Source organism: Hyla sarda, chromosome 4, assembly GCF_029499605.1.
Source record: "Hyla sarda isolate aHylSar1 chromosome 4, aHylSar1.hap1, whole genome shotgun sequence".
In the NCBI taxonomy this organism is placed as follows: domain Eukaryota; kingdom Metazoa; phylum Chordata; class Amphibia; order Anura; family Hylidae; genus Hyla; species Hyla sarda.
The window spans coordinates 129,146,367-129,167,194 of record NC_079192.1 but is presented as its reverse complement, the minus strand read 5'-3'; the positions used below and the strand labels follow the sequence as shown (position 1 = coordinate 129,167,194).

Genomic DNA, 20,828 nt, shown 5'->3' with positions numbered 1-20,828 from the left:
CTATATTAAAAACGGCTATTTCGGGACTACACAGAGCCTCAATAGGGGTGTAGAACACTTTGCTTTGTTCTAACATGCATATGGAGTGTACTGGGGTAGTGAAATAATACTTTTATTCAGAATGACATGCAGATTACAGGCAGAATCACTGCCGCAGGGAGCACAATGACAGAGCCTACAGGTGGCATCAGTATGAGGAGACCATATAGTGACTAAATGACACAGCGTGGAGGTGTTGGCAGCATGAGGAGAGCATACAGTGGCTAAATGACACAGCTTGGAGGTGTTGGCAGCATGAGTAGACCATATGGTGGCTGAATTACACAGCGTGCAGGTGTTGGCAGCATGAGGAGACCATATATTGGCTGAATGACACAGCATGGAGGTGTTGGCAGCATGAGGAGACCATATAGTAGCTGAATGACACAGCTTGGATGTGGCTGAAGAATGATGAGATCATATAGTGGCTGAATGGCACAGCCTGGAGTTGGCAGCAGCATGAGTAGACACTAGTGTTGCTCGCGAATATTCGCAATTCGAATATTATTCGCGAATATCGCATATTCGCGAATTCGCGAATTTCGCGAATATAGCGCTATATATTCGTAATTACGAATATTCGTTTTTTTTTTTTTTTTTTTTTTTTTTTTTTCTTCACAGTACACATCACAGTGATCATCCCTCTCTGCTTCCAGCTTGTGTGGTGTAAAGAAGGCTGTAATACTACTGTGCGAGACTGGCGTGCGAAAATTCGCATATGCGAACATTAGCATATGCTAATTTTCGCATATGCGAATTTACGCGTGTGTTAATTTTGTATATGCCAATATTCACCTATGTAAATTTTCGCATACGCGAAATTTCGCATATGCGAAAATAAAACGAGAATATAACGAATATGCGAATATTCGCGAATTTATGACGAATATTCGTCCATATATTCGCGAATATTCGCGAATTCGAATATGGCCTATGCCGCTCAACACTAGTAGACACTAGGGCTTCACAATCCCTAAGATTAAAAGATGAATTTTGAAATTTAAATTGAAGATTTAGAGTAGCTAGTGCTACCATAAAAAATGTTTAGGCCCAGACCCAGGCTCAGGAGCATCAGTAAACCATATATTGGCTGAATGACAAAGCTTGGAATTGGTTGAAGCATGAGGAGACCATATAGTGTCTGAATGGCAAAGCCTGGAGTTGGGAGCAGCATGAGTAGACACTAGGGTTTCACAATCCCTAAGATTGACCCCTTAAGGACTCAGCCCTTTGGGCCTTAAGGACTCCTCGCCTTCTAAAAACCATAACTCTTTTATATTTTCCTCCACAGACTAGTATGAGGACTTGTTTTTTTGCGCGACCAGTTGTCCTTTGTAATGACATCACTCATTTTACCATAAAATGTATGGCGCAACCAAAAAAATATTTGTGTGGGGAAATTGATAAGAAAACCGCAATTTTGCAAATTTTGGAAGGTTTCGTTTTCATGATGTACACTTTACGGTAAAATAGACATGTTTTCTTTATTCTGTGGGTCAATAAGATTAAAATGATACCCATAATTACATACTTTTCTATTATTTTACCGCTTAAAAAAAATTTCAAACTGTTTGACCAAATTAGTGAGTTTAAAATCCCTCTTTTGCTGACCTATAACTTTGTCATTTTTCCGTATAATCGGCGGTATGAGGCTCATTTTTTGCGCCATTATCTGTAATTTTATTTCATACCACATTTGCATATATATAAAACTTTTAATACATTTTTTATCAATTTTTTGGGGAATAAAATATTATAAAAAAGCTGCAATTTTGGCCTTTTTTTTTACATTCACACCGTTCGCCGTATGGGATAATTAACATTATATTTTAATAGCTCGGATATTTATGCATGCGGCGATACCAAATATGTAAAATGGGGAAAAACGGGCAATTGACATTTTTTATTGGGGGATGGGATTTTTCTATTTTTTTTTACTTGTATTATTTACGTTTTTTACTTTTATTTTTACACTTTAATAGTCCCCATAGGGGACTATTTATAACAATCATTCGATTGCTAATACTGTTCAGTGCTATGCATAGGGAATAGCGCTGATCAGTGTTATCGGTTATCTTCTGCTCTGGTCTGCTCCGATGATCTGGTCATTTGCGGCAGGTCCTTGCTGCTGATAGCTGGTAATGGCTCAGCTGGTAACCCCTGAGATGCCGTGATCAATACAGATCACGGCATCTGCAGATGTGCGGCACTTAATGTGGACAATCGTATCGCTCGCAGTGCTGCCGCGGGGATCTGATCATCTGTGTATAGGATGTAAATGTGCGTCCTGGTGTGTTAAGCACCTCCTCCCCAGGACGTACATTTATGTCCTGCGTCGTTAAGGGGTTAAAAGATGAATAACAAAAATTTAAATTGAAGATTTAGGGTAGCTAGTGCTACCATAAAAAAAATTTAGGCCCAGACCCAGGCCCAGCAGCATCAATAAACCATATATTGGCTGAATGACACAGCCTGGAGTTGGCTGAAGCATGAGGAGACCATATAGTGTCTGAATGGCACAGCCTGGAGTTGTCAGCAGCATGAGTAGACACTAGGGCTTCACAATCCCAAAGATTAAAAGTGTCTGAATGGCGCAGCCTGGAATTGACAGAGGCATAGGGAGACCGTTGAAATCTAAGATTTTTAAATAGAAATTTTAACTTCCAAGTTTTAGTGTCACGGGTCCCGGCATGTGGGTACAAAGGATCAAATCTAACAAGGATTCACATGTCACATGGCAGAATAATGACAGAGCCTGGAGGTGGCATCAGTAAGAGGAGACCATATAGTGGCTGAATGACTGCCTGGAGTTTGGCTGCAGCATGAGGAGACCATATAGTGTCTGAATGGCACAGCCTGGAGGCGGCTTAAGCATGAGGAGACCATATAGTGTCTGAATGGCACAGCCTGGAGGCGGCTGAAGCATGAGGAGACCATAGAGTGGCTGAACTGCACAACCTGAATTTGGATGAAGCATGAGGAGACCATATAGTGTCTGAATGGCATAGCCTGGAGGTGGCTGAAGCAAGAGGAGACATTATAGTGTCTGATTGGCACAGCCTGGAGGTGGCTGAAGCATGAGGAGACCATATGGTAGCTGAATGGCACAGCCTGGAGTTTGTGGCAGCATGAAGAGACCATGCAGTGTCTGAATGGCACAGCTTGGAGTTGGCAGCAGCATGAGTAGACACTAGGGCTTCACAATCCCAAAGATTAAAGTGTCTGAATGGCGCAGCCTGGAATTGACAGAGGCATAGGGAAACCATTGAAATTTAAGATTTTTAAATAAAAATGTTAACTTCCAAGTTTTAGTGTCACGGGTCCCAGCATGTGGGTACAAAGGACCAAATCTAACAAGGATTTACATGTCACATGGCAGAACAATGACAGAGCCTGGAGGTGGCATCAGTATGAGGAGACCATATAGTGGATGAATGACTGCCTGGAGTTTGGCTGCAGCATGATGAGACCAAATAGTGTCTGAATGGCACAGCCTGGAGGCGGCTGAAGCATGAGGAGACCATATAGTGGTTGAACTGCACAGCCTGGATTTGGCTGAAGCATGAGGAGACCATATAATGTCTGAATGGCACAGCCTGGAGGTGGCTGAAGCATGAGGAAAGATTATAGTGTCTGAATGGCACAGCCTGGAGGTGGCTGAAGCATGAGGAGACCATATAGTAGCTGAATGGCACAGCCTGGAGTTTGTGGCAGCATGAAGAGACCATGTAGTGTCTGAATGGCACAGCTTGGAGTTGGCAGCAGCATGAGTAGACACTAGGGCTTCACAATCCCAAAGATTAAAGTGTCTGAATGGCGCAGCCTGGAGGTGGCTGAAGCATGAGGAAAGATTATAGTGTCTGAATGGCACAGCCTGGAGGTGGCTGAAGCATGAGGAGACCATATAGTAGCTGAATGGCATAGCCTGGAGTTTGCGGCAGCATGAAGAGACCATATAGTGGCTAAATGGCACAGCCTGGAGGTGGCTGAAGCATGAAGATGCTGCAGCTCAAGGAGGGTGTGCTTTGCGGTGTACAAGTGGCTGATGGGCATGCAAAGTTTCCTTCCCATTGTTAGGATGTCTTGCAAATGGGGGGAACACTCCAGGAACTGCTTCACAACCAGATTGAAAACGTGTCCCATGCAGGGCGCATGGCTCAGCCTACCTAGTCGCAGCGCATGCAAGATGTTCTTCCCGTTGTCAGTCACCATGGTTTCCATTTCCAGTTTTCATGGAGTAAGTCATGCTCCAATTTCTTTACGAATTACTTTTAGCAGTTCCTCCCCTGTGTGACTCTTTTGCCAAGGCAAACCATGTGAAAAACAGCGTGACACCGCTGTGCCCTGCACACATGGTATGCTGAACGGCCACTGAGACTTGTCTGGGCAGTGGAGGCTGAGGACATGGTGGAGGATGAGGAGGCAGAGTCGCACACTGTAATAGGACCAATGGTGTGAGAGCGTGGAGGAGGAAGTGGCGTGACCTGTCCAAGTTGGTTTTGTGGCTGTGCAGGAACCACATTAACCCAGTGAGTCGTAAAGGACATTTATTGTCCCTGACCATAGTTACAGCTCCAGACGTCGGCGCTGCCGTGCACTTTGGTACACACAGACAGGCTCAAGGACTGGACTACTTTCTCTTCCACAAAATTGTGCTGGGCTGGCACTGCCTTCTTCACAAAGAAATGACTGCTTGGCACTCTCCACTTCGGCTCGGCACAAGCCAAAGTTCTCTGAAAGGTGCAGAGTCCACCAGAACTTGAAAAGGGAGGGACTGCAGCACCAGCAACTTGGACAGGAGCACATTCAGCTTCTGTGCCATTGGATGAGTGGGTGCATACTGTTGTCTCTTGGACATGGCTTCGCTGATGGATTGTTGACGGAATGGCTGACTAAAAGTAGGAGGAGCAGGAGAATCTGGAGTGACAGGAGGAGGGTATTGTACACAGCTCCCTTCGGCTGAGGTGGTGGAGCCTTGGCTGACTGAAAGAGGGAGTAGCTGGCCACTGGGTGATGAAGCAGGCTGGACCACTACATCGGAGCCACGGTTCTCCCAGGCCGCTTTATGGTGGTGAAGCATATGTTGATGCAGGGCCGTGGTGCCAACATAGGGACCCTGGCCACGCTTCACCTTCTGCCGACATATCTTGTATATGGTTATGTGAACTTCCTCCGGATGCTTGATGAGAAACTGCCACACCGCCGAGTATCTGATTTTCCCACCAACAGTCCACACTAATTGACTGCTACTGTCGCCGTCTCCAGGAACCCCTGTTCCACTACCTCCCGGGAAGGTAGGCTGCCGCAAAGCAGGTGGTCTCCCCCGGGCACCTTTGGGTCCAGAATTTCCACTTCTGCCACCATGCTGACTGCCAACCATGCTACTACCTTGCTGGCTCAGCTGCTGCCTCACAGGCAACCTGCAACTCTCTTCTCCTGATGATGAAGCCCCTTCTGCACCCGGCTCCCAATTGCGATCGGCTTCATCATGATCAACAAGTGTCTGCACGTCACCGATGTCCTTCTCAGGTTCCTCAACAGTGTCTTCTTCAGGACCCTGAACCCTGGCAACACTGCCTCCCATGTCCCTCTCCTCATCACTACTTGCCCACCTAGCGGAGGAAGTGGCAGAAGATACTTCTGTAGGAGAGGGAACAGCATAGGACAGAGGCAATGGGAGGACAGGGACTGCTCTCGGGCCATGCCAACTGAGGGTTGTGTTTAAGGAACCTACTGACTGTTGACTGGGGTATCAAATGTCACTTGTGAGGAAGTGGATGACCGTGATAAACAATCGATGACGGCAGATGGGTTGCTGGTCGAGACACGACTGCTAGCTGACACCGGGAGCTCAGGCTGCTACTCCTGCTGCCACTCGCTCCTAGTCGGCTGCGACCTCTGTCTGATGAATTTAGACCTTTGCCACTCCTCTGTGCACGTCCTGGCACTTATCTGCGTGACATACTTAGTGCGTATATGAGGGGAGTACAATAGGCTTCACTACGCTTAAAATAGTATTTGTCTAGAACAGCAGGTATGTACTTTTGCCTGGACTTTCACAGTATCTAGGCCCTTGACAGATTAACAGGTACAAAATAGTACACTACTTAGATGTAGGTATATGGTATGCACTTATGAGGGCAGAAAAATGCACTACAGTACACTTAAAAAAGTACAACACCAGCCGGTGAGTGCTTTTGGCTGGACTTTCACAGTATCTAGGCACTTGACAGATTAACAGGTACAAAATAGTTCACTACTTAGATGTAGGTATGTGGTATGCACTTATGAGAAAATTCACCGATGTGGTCTAAAATGGCAGATGATCCTAAACCCCAAGTGCAGTTGTGCACTTTAAGCTGAAGTGGAGGTCCTGCATTTGTGGACCACAATATAGGTTCACTACTGTGGTAGATGTAAACAATGACATTAACTAACCCTCAAAACTGATTTTAAAATTGAGACATTAGCCAGTATATCCTTATATGAAGGACATACCAGAGCCCGCACACCAACGTCAAGGTTTCTGAGATGGTACAGGACCTAACAACTAACCTACCTGTGCATGATAAGCAAAACCAGGAACCAAATTACAGCAGCATCAGGTCCGGCTTGTAGACTGCTCCCAGGTTAACTCCAGTGTGACTATGCACACATACAATGGGAGGCACTTATGAGGGCAGAAAAATGTGCTACAGTACGCTTAATAAACGAATTGGAGTAAAACACCAGCTGGTGATTACTTTTGGCTGTCCTTTCACAGTATGTAGGCCCTTGACAGATTAACAGGTACAAAATAATACACTACTTAGATGTAGGTATGTGGTATGCACTTATGAGGGCAGAAAAATGCGGTATGCTTAATAAAACATATTTTAGTAAAACACCAGCCGGTGAGTAGTTTTGCCTGGACTTTCACAGTATCTAGGCCCTTGACAGATTAACAGGTTTAAAATAGTACACTACTTATATGTAGGTATGTGGTATGCACTTATGAGGGCAGAAAAATGCCATACAGTACGCTTAATAAACGTATTGGAGTAAAACACCAGCCGGTGATTACTTTGGGCTGTCCTTTCACAGTATGTAGACCCTTGACAGATTAACAGGTACAAAGTAGTACACTACTTAGATGTAGGTATGTGTTATGCACTTATGAGGGCAGAAACATGTGGTACAGTATGCTTAAAAAAAAACATTTTAGTAAAACACCAGCCGGTGATTACTTTTGCCTGGATTTTAAAAGTATCTAGGCCCTTGACAGATTAACAATTACAAAATAGTACACTACTTAGATGTACGTATGTGGTATGCAATTATGAGGTCAGAAAAATGCGCTATAGTATACAGTGCTGCAGCACAACACAACAGTGCTGCAGCACAAAAAAACTGTGTACTCAACACAAAATTTCACTCTGTCAAAAGACTATTAGGAATGGATTGCTGGGTATTATACCATCTACAAACTAGTATAACCAGCAGATGATTTGTTGTGGAACAAAGACACAGAATTGCGCTGAAAAACATTTTCTGCCTCCTCTGCTAAGGTTTATTAAGTTGAGGCAGCTTGTTGAAATGTATGTGGCAATACAAAGTTATCTGCCCCTCTCTGTAATACAATGCTGAAGAAAGTAACTGGAAGGTTAATGGCAGCAGTAAAAATCCTTTTCAGTGAAAAAAAACACTGAACGCTGATGTGACTAGGATATGAAACGCCACTGAAATAAGCTTTTCTGTGTAACACACACAGCGATGTCTGTCCTATCTGTCTGCAGTGCAATGAATGATATGACGAGCCGCAAAATGGCTGCCGATCATATAGGGCTGTGACTTCACAGGATGACTGGCTGCTGCATCCTGCATGTGATTCAGGGTGATCCCGTCTACTTCCCTTCCTGCCTTGCCTTCCTGCCTTCCCAGCGTTCCTTGCCCTATGTACTGACATGTGGATCCGCCATTTTAAATGCCCTGGAGCCTGGACCGCAGTAAATGGAGTTTAATTAAGCGATTCGCGCAATAGAATCACGGCGATATTCGCATTCGTTGTGAATCGAATATTTCATGAAATTCATAATGAATTCGGGTTCGTCAGCTTCGAATAGCTCATCTCTAGTTGGCACCCCAGCAGGGAGATGTCTGGTACATATGCAGCTTGTTATGCTCTTTACCTATAAGTGCCTAAACAGTCCTCTTTAATGCCCCTTTTCCATCTTGAGAGTAGTAAATGCACAAGCTGTGCCACCACTTGCACCAGAGGGTCCAGTATCCCTTTAAATACCATGGACAGTGATGCACTTGCTGCATGACCACTCATTTTAACCAATGGGCTGATGCTTTACCCCTCCTGTATGACTAGTAGAGCTGCTCAATTCTGACAGAAAAGTATAAAAAATGTATCAGACACTATATTTTGTAGTTATTCTTTCTTAAAAGCATGTACAGTATCTCCGTAGAAGAAAGCTGGAGAGACACCATGTTCCTCTATACAGGTTCTATGATACAGTAGACTAAACTTCATTTAAATACATACAGTATGTCATATCCCAATATATATAAGCTTTCAACCTGAAAGATGATAAAGGAAATAGAAGCACAGAAAATGCGGGGGTTCTGTCTCCCAAGCGCTACTGTGTAAATGAGTCAGGATGCCAAATGGATACACGGGATACTTTTTTTATTTTTTATTTGTACGTAAAGGGTACAACTGGACTGTCCAGTTGTACCCTTTACGTATGAATAAAATAAAAAAAAAGTATCCTTTATATCCATTTGGCATCCTGACTCATTTACACAGTAGTGCTTGGGAGACAGAACCCCCGCATTTTCTGTGCTTCTATTTCCTTTATTGTCTTTTCCGTGACCCCTTCTTGGGGACAACGGACAAGGGGGCACCAAGCAGCAAGCTGTAACAGCCCACCACACAACAAGACTGAGTCTTACTCATCGCACTCCTGGAGGTCAGTTCTTTTCTTTTGAACCATCAAATATCGAATTTACTACGCCATTTTTTTCCCTCCTTCTCAAGCTGAAAGATGATAATAATGCACACAAATTCATTTTACACAGCTTACAGTTATATCTAGTCCAGAGCTTATTATAATAGATCATTTATTAATGTTGCATGCCTATACCCGTAAGGCCTCGGTATTACAATAAGAGGTTAATTACAACAATTACGGCTAATTAAGTATTGATTGGCTGAAGTTATGCCTTTTGGCCACAATGCAAGCAATTCATCAAGCTCCTTAAAAGAACAAGTAGACCATTTTTCTTTTCATGTACTTATACATGTATACAGTGCGCTGTAGGCACAGAGGTTAATTTGTTAAAAGCCCAAGGTCTCTAGTCTGTAATTCCGATAAGTGTTTCTTGCAGCGATGCAGTATTAATGTCTGGGATAGGTAATTGTTCAGTATGTTGACCTCGATGTACAATCATTTGACATAACATCAACCAAGCAACCACCCAACCCATGAAATCACCCAAGCATCAAACAGAAGCATCTAAAAAATTACCAGTTTTGTGTTTAGGAGACACTGGGGTTTCTTTCCAATAGTGGTTTAAAAAAAAGATTAGAAAAGCAGATTACACAACACATACAAAAATACCCAATTTTCTCTATAAAAAACATGACCACAATATTACCTATTACCTATTGCACATGGGCCAGACTTCTAGTAGAGTTTGCACCAAAAAAAATGCAGTAGGTGCCAGCCTTGTTTGGGAAAGGGTTGTTGTTTATCAATAAAAGGAAGACGGTGTAAGTGCAACTTTATAAATCAAAATCTTTTTGCCATAAAATGAATAGGTGATCTAAATGTAGACTACATTAGGTGCACTTTCAGATTGTCTAGTTCAGTGCTTCTCAAATTCTAAAGTAAGTAACATCAGTAAGGCTCTTTTTAGTTGTTGGTAAGGCACCCCTGGGGGTCACTGTTCCTAAAAGTGACTATATCTGCAACAATCTCTGGTTTAGTGACAGTATTAATTGATGTTGTTTGTATATTATTGATATGCAGAGTTTTCTGGAGACAAATGAAAGATGGACTGAACAATATTTCTAACTTATAGAAAGTGAAAAGAATGTACTTGTAACACAGGAAGACAGGAACACCGGTGGATGTGGATCCGCTGGACCTGTGTGGCATATGACTCAGACCGTACCAGGGAGTGAAGTTTAAGGTGCTGCTGGTTTTCACCAGAGCCCACCGCAAAGCGGGATTGACTTGCTGCGGCAGGCGGCACCCAGGTCGCTACCCCTGGCACTGCTCGACCACACAGGCGGCTGAGGAGATGCGAGGCACAGGAGGGATAAGGCAGCTTGTAGTCAGGATAGCAGAAGGTCAGGGCAGGTGGCACAGTAGCGTAGTTAGGACGTAGCAGAAGGTCAGTAGGCAGGTGGCAGAGGAGCAAGGTCGGGTCACAGAGCAAAGGATCAGATACACGGCAAGGCAGCTCTCAGGTATGCTTTCTCTCAGGCACAAGGCAACAAAGATCTGGCAGGGAAGTTTTGGAGGAGGAGGAATTTATCAATGAGCCACAGGTGTCATACACTAATTTGTGCACTGGCACTTTAAATCTTAATGCTACAGCGCTCGTGCGCCCTAAGGGACGGAGACATGGGTTCCCGGAGCAGAGAGGCAGAGGCGGGGGCAGGAGAACCACCTGGTGAGTGACAGACTGGGATGTGGGAGCCTCGCCGGCAGCAGCAGGTAATGGGACCATGTGCTCATAAGCAGCAAGTGTGGCCGGAGCACATAATGTAACAGTACCCCCCTTTGGTCTCCCCCTCCTTTTACGACTCAGAAAACTCCTGAGAAGGTCACGGTCCAGGATATTCTCCTCAAGCTCCCCAGATCTCTCTTCAGGACTGTAACCTTCCCAGTCGACCAGAATTTTTATTTACCTTTTATTTACTACAAAGGAAATGCTTTACTTTTTAGATTTCTCTGATGTCATGACCACAGTGCTCTCTGCTGACCTCTGCTGACCATTTTAGGAACTGTCCAGAGCAGCATATGTTTGCTATGGGGATTTTCTCCTGCTCTGGACAGTTCCTAAAATGGACAGCAGAGGTCAGCAGAGAGCACTGTGGTCATGACATCAGAAAAATCTAAAATATAAAGCTTCTGTAGTAGATAGCCCTTAAAAAGTACTGGAAGGATTAAGATTATTTTAATAGAAGTCTTTTACAAATCTGTTTAACTTTCTGGCACCAGTTAATTTAAAAAAAAAGTTTTCCATGGGAGTACCCCTTTAAATGGGAGAAGGCCTCTTCAGCCTCTTGAGGCAAAGATTTAGGATTAGAAGCCTTCTTAGTGAGAGCCATTGGAGCAACCAAAGACGAAAAATGTGGGATAAATTGACAATAATAGTTAACAAATCCCAGAAAGCGTTGAATAGCACGTAGGCCCAAAGGACAAGGCCAATCCAACACTGCAGACAATTTATCTGGATCCATCTGGCATCCAGGCCCCGATGAGAGACAATGTAGCCAAGAAATTGAAGACGAGAATTCTTGAACAGACATTTCTCCAGTTTGGTGTAGAGATGATTCTTCCGTAGTCGCTGAAGAACCAGATGAACATGAGTACGATGCTCCTCTAATTTGGAAGAGAAGATCAGGATATCATCTAGGTATGCGACAACACAGGTGTAGAGAAGATCACGGAAGATATCATTGACAAACTCTTGAAAAACGGCTGGAGCATTGCAGAGACCAAAATGCATTACGAGATACTCAAAATGTCCGTCACGAGTATTGAAGGCCGTTTTCCATTCACATCCCTTGCGGATACGAATGAGGTTATACGCTCCACGTAAGTCCAACTTGGAGAAGACCATGGCCCCACATAGACAGTCAAAAATTTCTGAGATAAGAGGTAGTGGGTAACGGTTCTTGACTGTGATTTTGTTAAGTCCCCTTTAGTCAATGCATGGATGGATTGAGCCATCCTTCTTCCCTACAAAGAAGAAACCAGCTCCAGCAGGAGAAGAGGACTTACAGATAAATCCCTTTTGGAGATTCTCCTGGATATATACTCAGCCATGACTTTGGTCTCAGGAACCAATAGTTGGTATAACCTTCCACAAGGAGGAGTGGTACCAGGCAGAAGATCTATAGGGCAGTCATAAGGACGATGTGGAGTCAGAGACTCAGCCTGTTTCTTGCAGAATACATCAGAGAAATCTTTATGAGGTGGAGGCAGACCAGGCAAAGGAGGAGGATGAGAAACAACTTTAGGCTGGACTGGACAGAGACAAAGATTTTGACAGAACTGTCCCCAGCGAATAATTTCTCCAGTTCTCCAATCCAGTTGCGGAGAGTGACGTTGGAGCCAAGGAAAGCCAAGAAGAAGCTCAGAAGTACAGTGAGGCAGTACACAGAATTCAATCTTTTCTTTATGCAAGACACCGACTTGCATGACGAGAGGCTCAGTACGGAATAGCACCTTACAATCCAATTTTGTCCTTTAACAGAGGAGATAAACAAAGGCTTGGCAAGCCAAGTAACAGGAAGATGATATTTGTAAACGAAAGAAGCATCAATAAAGTCACCTGCAGATCCAGAATCCAAAAATGCTGTAGCAGAAGCGAAGACCTGTACAGAAATGGTCAAGCGAGGAGAGGTGGGTTTCACTCCTATGGATGCCTCTCCTACGTGCCCTAGGTTCGAGCATTTTCCCATATACTGTGGATGAACAGAACAGTGTCTGAGGAAGTGTTCCAGGCTAGCACAATACAAGCACAAATTCGTCGTGATCTTTCCTGTTGCGTAAGACGGGAACAATGCATTTGCATAGCCTCTTTGGCAAGAGGCGCAGGAAACTGTAGAGGTGGACGTTGAAACACAGGTGCCAGGCGAGGATAACTTCGTGTTCGAGCAGGTTCCCTCTCTAAGTGCAGTTCTTCCTGCCCCTCAGCAAAACGCACGTCAATACGTGTGGCCAGGTGGATAGGTTCAGTCGAAGAAGGAGGATCACGTGCAGCCAGGGCATCTTTAATCCTGCTAGACAGTCCTTTTTTGAATGTGGCACACAAGGCCTCATCATTCCATGCTAGTTCTGAGGCTGTTGTGTGGAATTGAACTGCGTAGTCACCAACGAAAAAATTCCCTTGACATAGGTTCAGCAAAGCCATCTCAACAGAAGAGGCACGTGTGGGTTCCTCAAAGACACAGCGAAATTCTGCCAGAAAAGCAGTCAAGTTGGAAGCTACCGGATCACCGCGGTCCCAAAGTGGTGTAGCCCAGGCCAGGACTTTTCCGGACAGTAGACTAATAACAAAGGCCACCTTAGCACGTTCCGTCGGAAACAGTTCAAACATGAGTTCCAAATGTGTGCTGCTGTTGCAAGGTCAAAAGCTGTTGCATCACAGCAGACAGTTGGGTAAGTTAGTGCGCCTGTCGCGCCAATTGCTGAGACTGACATACCACAACGGAGGTAAGATCCACAACTTCAGACAGGGGTACCTCCGCAGGATCCATTGCTGGATCTTACTGTAACACTCACGTTTCAGAAGACAGGAACACTGATGGATGTGGATCCGCTGTACCTGTGTGGCAGATGACTCAGACCGTACCAGGGAGTGGAGTCTAAGGTGCCACTAGTTTTCACCAGAGCCCGCCTCAAAGCGGGATGGACTTGCTGTGGCAGGCGGCACCCTGGTCGCTACCCCTGGCACGGCTCGACCACACAGGCGGCTGAGGAGATGCGAGGCACAGGAGGGATAAGGCAGCTCATAGTCAGGATAGCAGAAGGTCCGTGCAGGCGGCACAGTAGCACAGTCAGAACGTAGCAGGAGGTCAGTAGGCAGGTGGTCAGGCAAGGTCAGGTCACAGAGCAAAGGATCAGATACTCGGCATGGCAACTCTCATGTATGCTTTCTCTCAGGCACAAGGCAACAAGATCTGGCAGGGAAGTGTGGGAGGAGGAGGAATTTATCAATGAGCTACAGGTGTACTACACTAATGGGCGCACTGGCTCTTTAAATTTTAAAGCTCCAGCGCTTGTGCGCCCTAGGGGACGGGGACACGCACACCGGAGCAGAGAGGCAGAGGCGGGGGCAGGAGAAGCACCTGGTGAATGAAGGACTGGGATTCGCATGCGGGCGTGTCCCGCGATGCAAATCCTTGCCCCGCCGGTAGCAGCAGGTACCATGCGCTCACAGCCAGCGTGTGCGGCCGGAGTGCATAATGTAACAGCACTCACTCGTGATGAACTTACTTGATGAATTTTATTCAATAAAAGCAGAGATGATACAGCGGGAAGAAACAGAGGAGCAACCTCGCAGCAACAGACTGTTTCCTGCTCCAAAGGAAGTGCGCAGGAAACAGTCTGTTGTTTCTACCCACTGTACCATGTCTGCTCTTATTGAATTAAGTTCATCAAGTAAGTTCATCATGGGTGAGTGTGTTCTTTTTACTTTCTATAAATTATTGGATTGACGCAGTTGGAACTGCACCCCCATGTTTAGTCCTAGATCAGGTGAAGCCGCAACTATCTGTTCAGTGGACGATTTTAAACAGTAGCGGTGCTGGACTGATTCTAGTTGTCTGAACAATATTTGTCATTTTTTGCCTGGACTTCCACGACAGATGGTAAGGCTTAGGCAGCCACTTGTTCTGTCTGGTGAGTCCCAGGCATTACTTTGGTCTGTTGGTTGAGGCCCCAATAGCAAAAGTTTGAGGAGCCCTGTTCTAGTCTAAGGTTATACAATGTAAATCTTAGAAACTGTTACTAAATCTGCCACAATTTCTACTCTTAATGAATCCCGGTTGAAAATCTGGGGCACTTTATACTTAAGTTATTTAATCTGTTGGGATTCTGTTTTCTATTCATGCTAATGTAAGAAAAAGGTAAATAATAATGAAATGCATGTAGTTTTACTTTGTTGAATAGAAAAAATGGGTCAAATTAAGCCAAATTCTTAAAGGGGTATTCCCGGATTTCTTTATTTATTTGACTGTGCTACAGAGGCTGTAAAGTTAGTGTAGTTGATAATTTAGTGTCTGTACCTGTGTTTGATGATGGTCTCACAATTCTTATGTGAGTTTTGCCCCAATGTTTATTTTTATCAGCATACAAAATGACAGTCGTCTTAGGTTTTCCCAGGTTGATGTGCAGCCCGAGACATTACATTACTAGTCAGTTGTTCAAAGGAGTCTGTCTGCTTTAATGAGGTGAGTGACCATTGAGAGGGATTGAATTGTAAATTTGCAACAGCTGGAGGCACTCTGTTTACAGCATAGCATGGGAGCTCAGGTGTGCTTTAAAGGGGTACTCCGGTGGAAAACTTTTTTTCTTTAAATCTACTGGTGCCAGAAACTTGAACAGATTTGTAAATTACTTCTATTAAAATGTTTTAATCCTTCCAGTACTTATTCGATGCTGAATACTACAGATAAAATGATTTTCTTTTTGGAACACAGAGCTCTCTGCTGAGATAATGAGCACAGTGCTCTCTGCTGACATCTCTTTCCATTTTAGGAACTGTCCGGAGCCGCATATATTTGCTATTGGGATTTTCTCGTACTCTGGACAGTTCTTAACCCCTTAAGGACTCAGCGTTTTTCAGTTTTTGCATTTTTGTTTTTCCTCCTTTCCTTTTAAAAATCATAACCCTTTCAATTTTCCACTTAAAAATCCATACGATGGCTTATTTTTTGTGTCAGCAATTCTACTTTGCAGTGACATTAGTCATTTTACCCAAAAATCCACAACGAAGCGGGGAAAAAATCATTGTTCAACAAAATTGAAGAAAAAATGCAATTTTGTAACTTTCGGGGCTTCCGTTGCATATTTCGGGGCTTCCGTTGCATATTTCAGTAAAAATTACACCTTAACTTTATTCTGTAGGTCCATATGGTTAAAATGATACCCTACTTATATAGGTTTGATTTTGTCGTACTTCTGGAAAAAATCATAACTACATGCAGGAAAATGTATACATTTAAAAATGTCATCTTCTGACCCCTATAACTTTATTTTCCGCATGCGGGGTAGTTGATTTTTTGCTCCGTGAACCATTTTTGTTTTGATCTGTCTTTTTGATTGCTTTTTATTCATTTTTTAATGGTATAAAAAGTGACCAAAAATACGTTGATATTTTACACTGATCACTGGCATGTATTAACATGCCATTGATCAGTGTTATTGGCACTTGACTGCTCCTACCTGGATCTCAGGCACAGAGCAGTCATTCGCCGATCGGACACCGATGAGGCAGGTCGGGATCCTCCCTGTGTCCTGTAAGCTGTTCAGGACTCCGCGATTTTATCGTGGCAGTCCCGAACAGCCCAACTGAGCTGCTGGGATACTTTCACTTTAGACGCAGCGGTCAATTTTGAACGGTTAATACAGGTTCATCACCGCGATCGGTGATGTCCTGTATTAGCTGACGGGACCGACCCGATATGATGCGGGGTCACCGCGCAACCCCGCGTTATTTCTTGGGAGCAGGCGCAGGACGTAAATATACGTCCTGCGTCAAGGAGTTAAAATGGACAGAGATGTCAGCAGAGAGCACTGTGCTCGTGATTCAGCAGAGAGCTCTGTGTTCCTATGTAGTATTCAGCAGCTATTAAGTACTGGAAGGATTGACATTCTTTTATAGAAGTAATTTAAAAATCTGTTTAACTTTCTGGCACCAGTTGAGTTAAAAAAAAAAATTCACTGGAGTACCCCTTTAATGGCTGGGTGGCTGATGTGTGGGAGGGAGAAAAGTGACCTCATACTTACAAACAAGGAATTCTGGGACTTGTAGTTGGAAGGAAGGAATTCCAACAGAAAATAGCCATTTCACAAAAAAAGAGCAGCAGTGTCTGGCAGTTAAATGCTAAAGTCACCTTATGGTGGATAACCCCTTTAAAGGGGTTGTGCGCTGCCCTGCAGTTCGGAGCTCCGCTCACAGCGTCCGGAAGTTCATTACTCCAAACACTGTGTGCGGGCTTCCGTGTTCGCGGCCGGCCGGCGGGCGTGACGTCACGCTCGGCCCCTTCGTGATGTCTCGGCATGACAGCGGTCGCGCCCCCTTCCCATAGACTTTCGTTGAGGGGGCGGGTGAGACATCACGAGGGGGTGGGCGAGATGTCACGAAGGGGCCGGGCCTGACGTCACGCCCGCCGGCCGTGAACACTGAAGCCCGCACACAGCATTCGGAGTAATGAACTTCCGGACGCTGTGAGTGGAGCTCCGAACTGCAGGGTAGCGCACAACCCCTTTAAGGCATTTACTAGTTGGTTATCTGTGGCTAACAGCAGAATATACAAAGAAGTCCTGAACAATGTATTACTGTCAGATCTCATCTACACATGCAAGTGGCTTGGGTCAATTGACTTTATTCTTTTACTGTATAAACTAAAATGCCTGTAAATCTGTAAAGAGTCAATTGTTTTACACATAATCTATTCATACAATATATTCATTGTAGCAGCAGTAATACAAATCATTGAATATTCATTATTTTTTGCTGCAGCTTTGGAGAAAATTTAGTCGACTGTCTTACAACTTTGTTGTTCTCTTTATTCCCTGGGAAATGAGAATAAAGAAGATTGAGAGTAAGTATGCTAAATTGTGACTTTTTGCTGTAAAGACGTATAGCTCTCGTTTCTTTTCATAATAGAATATATGGCAACAAACAACATCCTAATAAAGCACTTGCTACAGAGTAGTCCACACGTGAACACTATTTACTGCTTCAAAATGTTCCACAGTAGATAAGCCACCACCACACTCAGGGCCAGATTAAGGCTGCCTGGAAGATGGAGCACTTCATTATGATGCCCCCCCCCCCAACAGTTCCCCCACATTAGGAGCAGTATAGTTCCCCCAAATTAGGTTGGCAGTATAGTCCCCCACATTAGGTTGGCAGTATAGTCCCCCACATTAGGTTGGCAGTGTAGTCCCCAACCTTAGGTGCAGTATGATTCCCCACATTACATTCAGTAAAGTTCCCCACATTAGGTGCAGTATAGCTCCCCCACATTAGGTGCAGTATAGCTCCCCCACATTAGGTGCAGTATAGCTCCCCCACATTAAGTGCAGTATAGTTCCCCCACATTAGGTGCAGTATAGTTCCCCCACATTTGGTGCAGTATAGTTCCCCCACATTTGTTGCAGTATAGTCCCCCACATTAGGTTGGCAGTATAGTCCCCCACATTAGGTGCAGTATAGTTCCCCACATTTGGTTGTCAGTATAGTTCCCCCACATTAGGTGCAGTATAGTCCCCCACATTAGGTGCAGTATAGTCCCCCACATTAGGTGCAGTACAGTTCCCCCACATTAGGTGCAGTATAGTTCCCCACGTTAGGTGCAGTACAGTCCCCCACATTAGGTGCAGTATAGTCCCCCACATTAGGTGCAGTATAGTCCCCCACATTAGGTGCAGTACAATTCCCCCACATTAGGTGCAGTATAGCTCCCCCACATTAGGTGCAGTATAGTTCCCCACATTAGGTGCAGTATAGTCCCCCACATTAGGTGCAGTATAGTTTCACACATTAGGTGCAGTATAGTCCCCACATTAGGGGCAGTACAGTTCCCCCACATTAGGTGCAGTATAGTTCCCCCACATTAGGTGCAGTATAGTTCCCCCCACATTAGGTGTAGTATAGTTCCCCCACATTAGGTGCAGCATAGTTCCCCCACATTAGGTGCAGTATAGTTCCCCCACATTAGGTGCCGTATAGTTCCCCACATTAGGTGCAGTACAGTTCCCCCACATAAGGTGCAGTATAGTTCCCCCACATTAGGTGCAGTACAGTTCCCCCACATTAGGTGCAGTATAATTCCCCACATTAGGAGCAGTATAGTTCCCCACATTAGGTGCAGTACAGTTCCCCCACATTAGGTGTAGTACAGTTCCCCCACATTAGGTGAAGTATAGTTCCCCCACATTAGGTGCAGTATAGTTCCCCACATTAAGTTGGCAGTATAGTTCCCCCACATTAGGTGCAGTATAGTCCCCCACATTAGGTGCAGTATAGTCCCCCACATTAGGGATGTCCCTAATGTGACGGGGGCCCCTGCGGGCACGGGGCCCGGAGCAGGCGCTCCATGAGCGCCAATGATGATCCAGCCCTGACCACACTATAGTATTGCCCCAGTCTTTAATGCACAGGCATACGAGTATACTAAGCTTAGCAACATCATCCTGGCAGACTCTTGCATGTCTATTTAATCTTTTAGCTAAATGACATTATAATCCAGTGGATCTATAACACTTTATATTGCTTTTTCAGGTCACTTTGGCTCGGGTGTTGCCTCATATTTTATCTTTTTACGATGGTTATTTGGCATCAATATTGTCCTTACAATTATGACTGGAGCCTTTGTGGTGTTACCAGAGGTATGATGTACATTGATAAAAATGTTGCTGAAGGGCAATATTGTTGGGTGTTTTACAAATAGGAAAACATAGGAAAGAACAAACATGAATGCCAGTAAGTTTTAGTGCTTACTGGAAAAAGGGGACATTTCTATACTACATAGCTTTAAAGGAGTACTTCACTGGCCAGTGTTCGGAAGTAAATGTTTTGAACTCTGTTTTCATGCAGCAGGGGTCGGTCATGCCCCTCGCGACATCACTGCCACACCCCCTCAATGCAAGTCTCTGGGAGGGGGCGTAATGGCCGTAACGCCCCCTCCCATAGACTTGCATTGAGGGGGCATGGCAGTGATTTCACGTGGAGCATGGCCGCCCCCCACAGCGCAAAAACAGCGTTCGGAACATTTACTTCCTGGCCAGTGGAATACCCCTTTAAGAGGGCCTCGGGCTGCCATGAAAACTGATCAGCTCCTTGCAATTTTATTGTGGGTGGGCTGATCGGGCCCCTGACCCTGTCTTCTGATTATGTGGATTCCAACTGTCTAGATGCCATAGGACAGATAACCAGGACAGATAGCACAGGTGAACATGCACGCACGTATATAATCCACAAAAGCGGTAAATGGTAGTGCTCAGCAAGAAAAAAGAGTTCAGCAAAAAAAGACAACAAAGTGCGGCACTTGCCTGTTCAAAAGCAAAATAACTTTTCTTTTTATGAGATTGCAATGTTCACAGTATGAAAACTATGATAAAAATTTTGGTCAACTAATAAAAAGAGGTTTTAAAGGACCACATACATTACCTTGTAATAGTACAACTATAACTTTACGCCAGGTTCACAATTCTGTTTGGAGATTTTAAGTACTGCTAGCGTGTGCCGCGCTAGCCGCTCTTAAAATCTCCTAACAGAATTTTTTTGGCTGGAGATTCTCAGTGTGAACCCAGGCATAAAGTTATAGCTGTACTGTTGACTTCACGAACAATGTAGTCCCGATAGCAAGTTAAATGTTCTGGAGGAATTATTAGATTAGAATTTCTTGACAGCTATTCCACCCAGAAAATTTCGTAATGTTAATGGGTTAACAGAAAACCCATTCACCTGCATTTTACCTTCAGAAGCAGAATTTCAGTCAGAGATTTCGTAGTGTGAATCCGGCTTAACACAGGTTATCTTCTGCTTGCAGAACACAATAGTCCACTTTACCTTCACACCTCATTTTGCCATTTGAAGATACTCCCAGTGGCGGACTGACACCACTCAGGGGCCCGGACCAAATAAAGCAAGGGCCCCCCAGCAAGACCCACCTCTGCCCCGCCCCTATTCCTGTCTAAACAATGCCTTATGCCCACCCCTACATATCAGAGTGCAAGTTCAATCTTTTGAACACTCCTCTTTGCCATTTCTTTTGATTTTTTTTTCAGACCCTTTTTGGCATTTTCCTGCTCCTTGGCAGTTTTTCA

At 44.6% G+C, this 20,828-nt stretch overlaps 1 protein-coding gene across 1 annotated transcript in view; it reads left to right on the top strand.

Moving 5' to 3' along the window:
- Nucleotides 1–20,828, top strand: part of TMC3 (transmembrane channel like 3) — a 109,962-nt gene that overhangs the window by 33,573 nt on the left and 55,561 nt on the right. The window contains exons 4-5 of the mRNA XM_056569816.1: nt 17,515–17,596; nt 19,282–19,388. Coding sequence (XP_056425791.1) covers nt 17,515–17,596; nt 19,282–19,388 — 189 coding nt within the window. The remainder of the gene's footprint in view (nt 1–17,514; nt 17,597–19,281; nt 19,389–20,828) is intronic.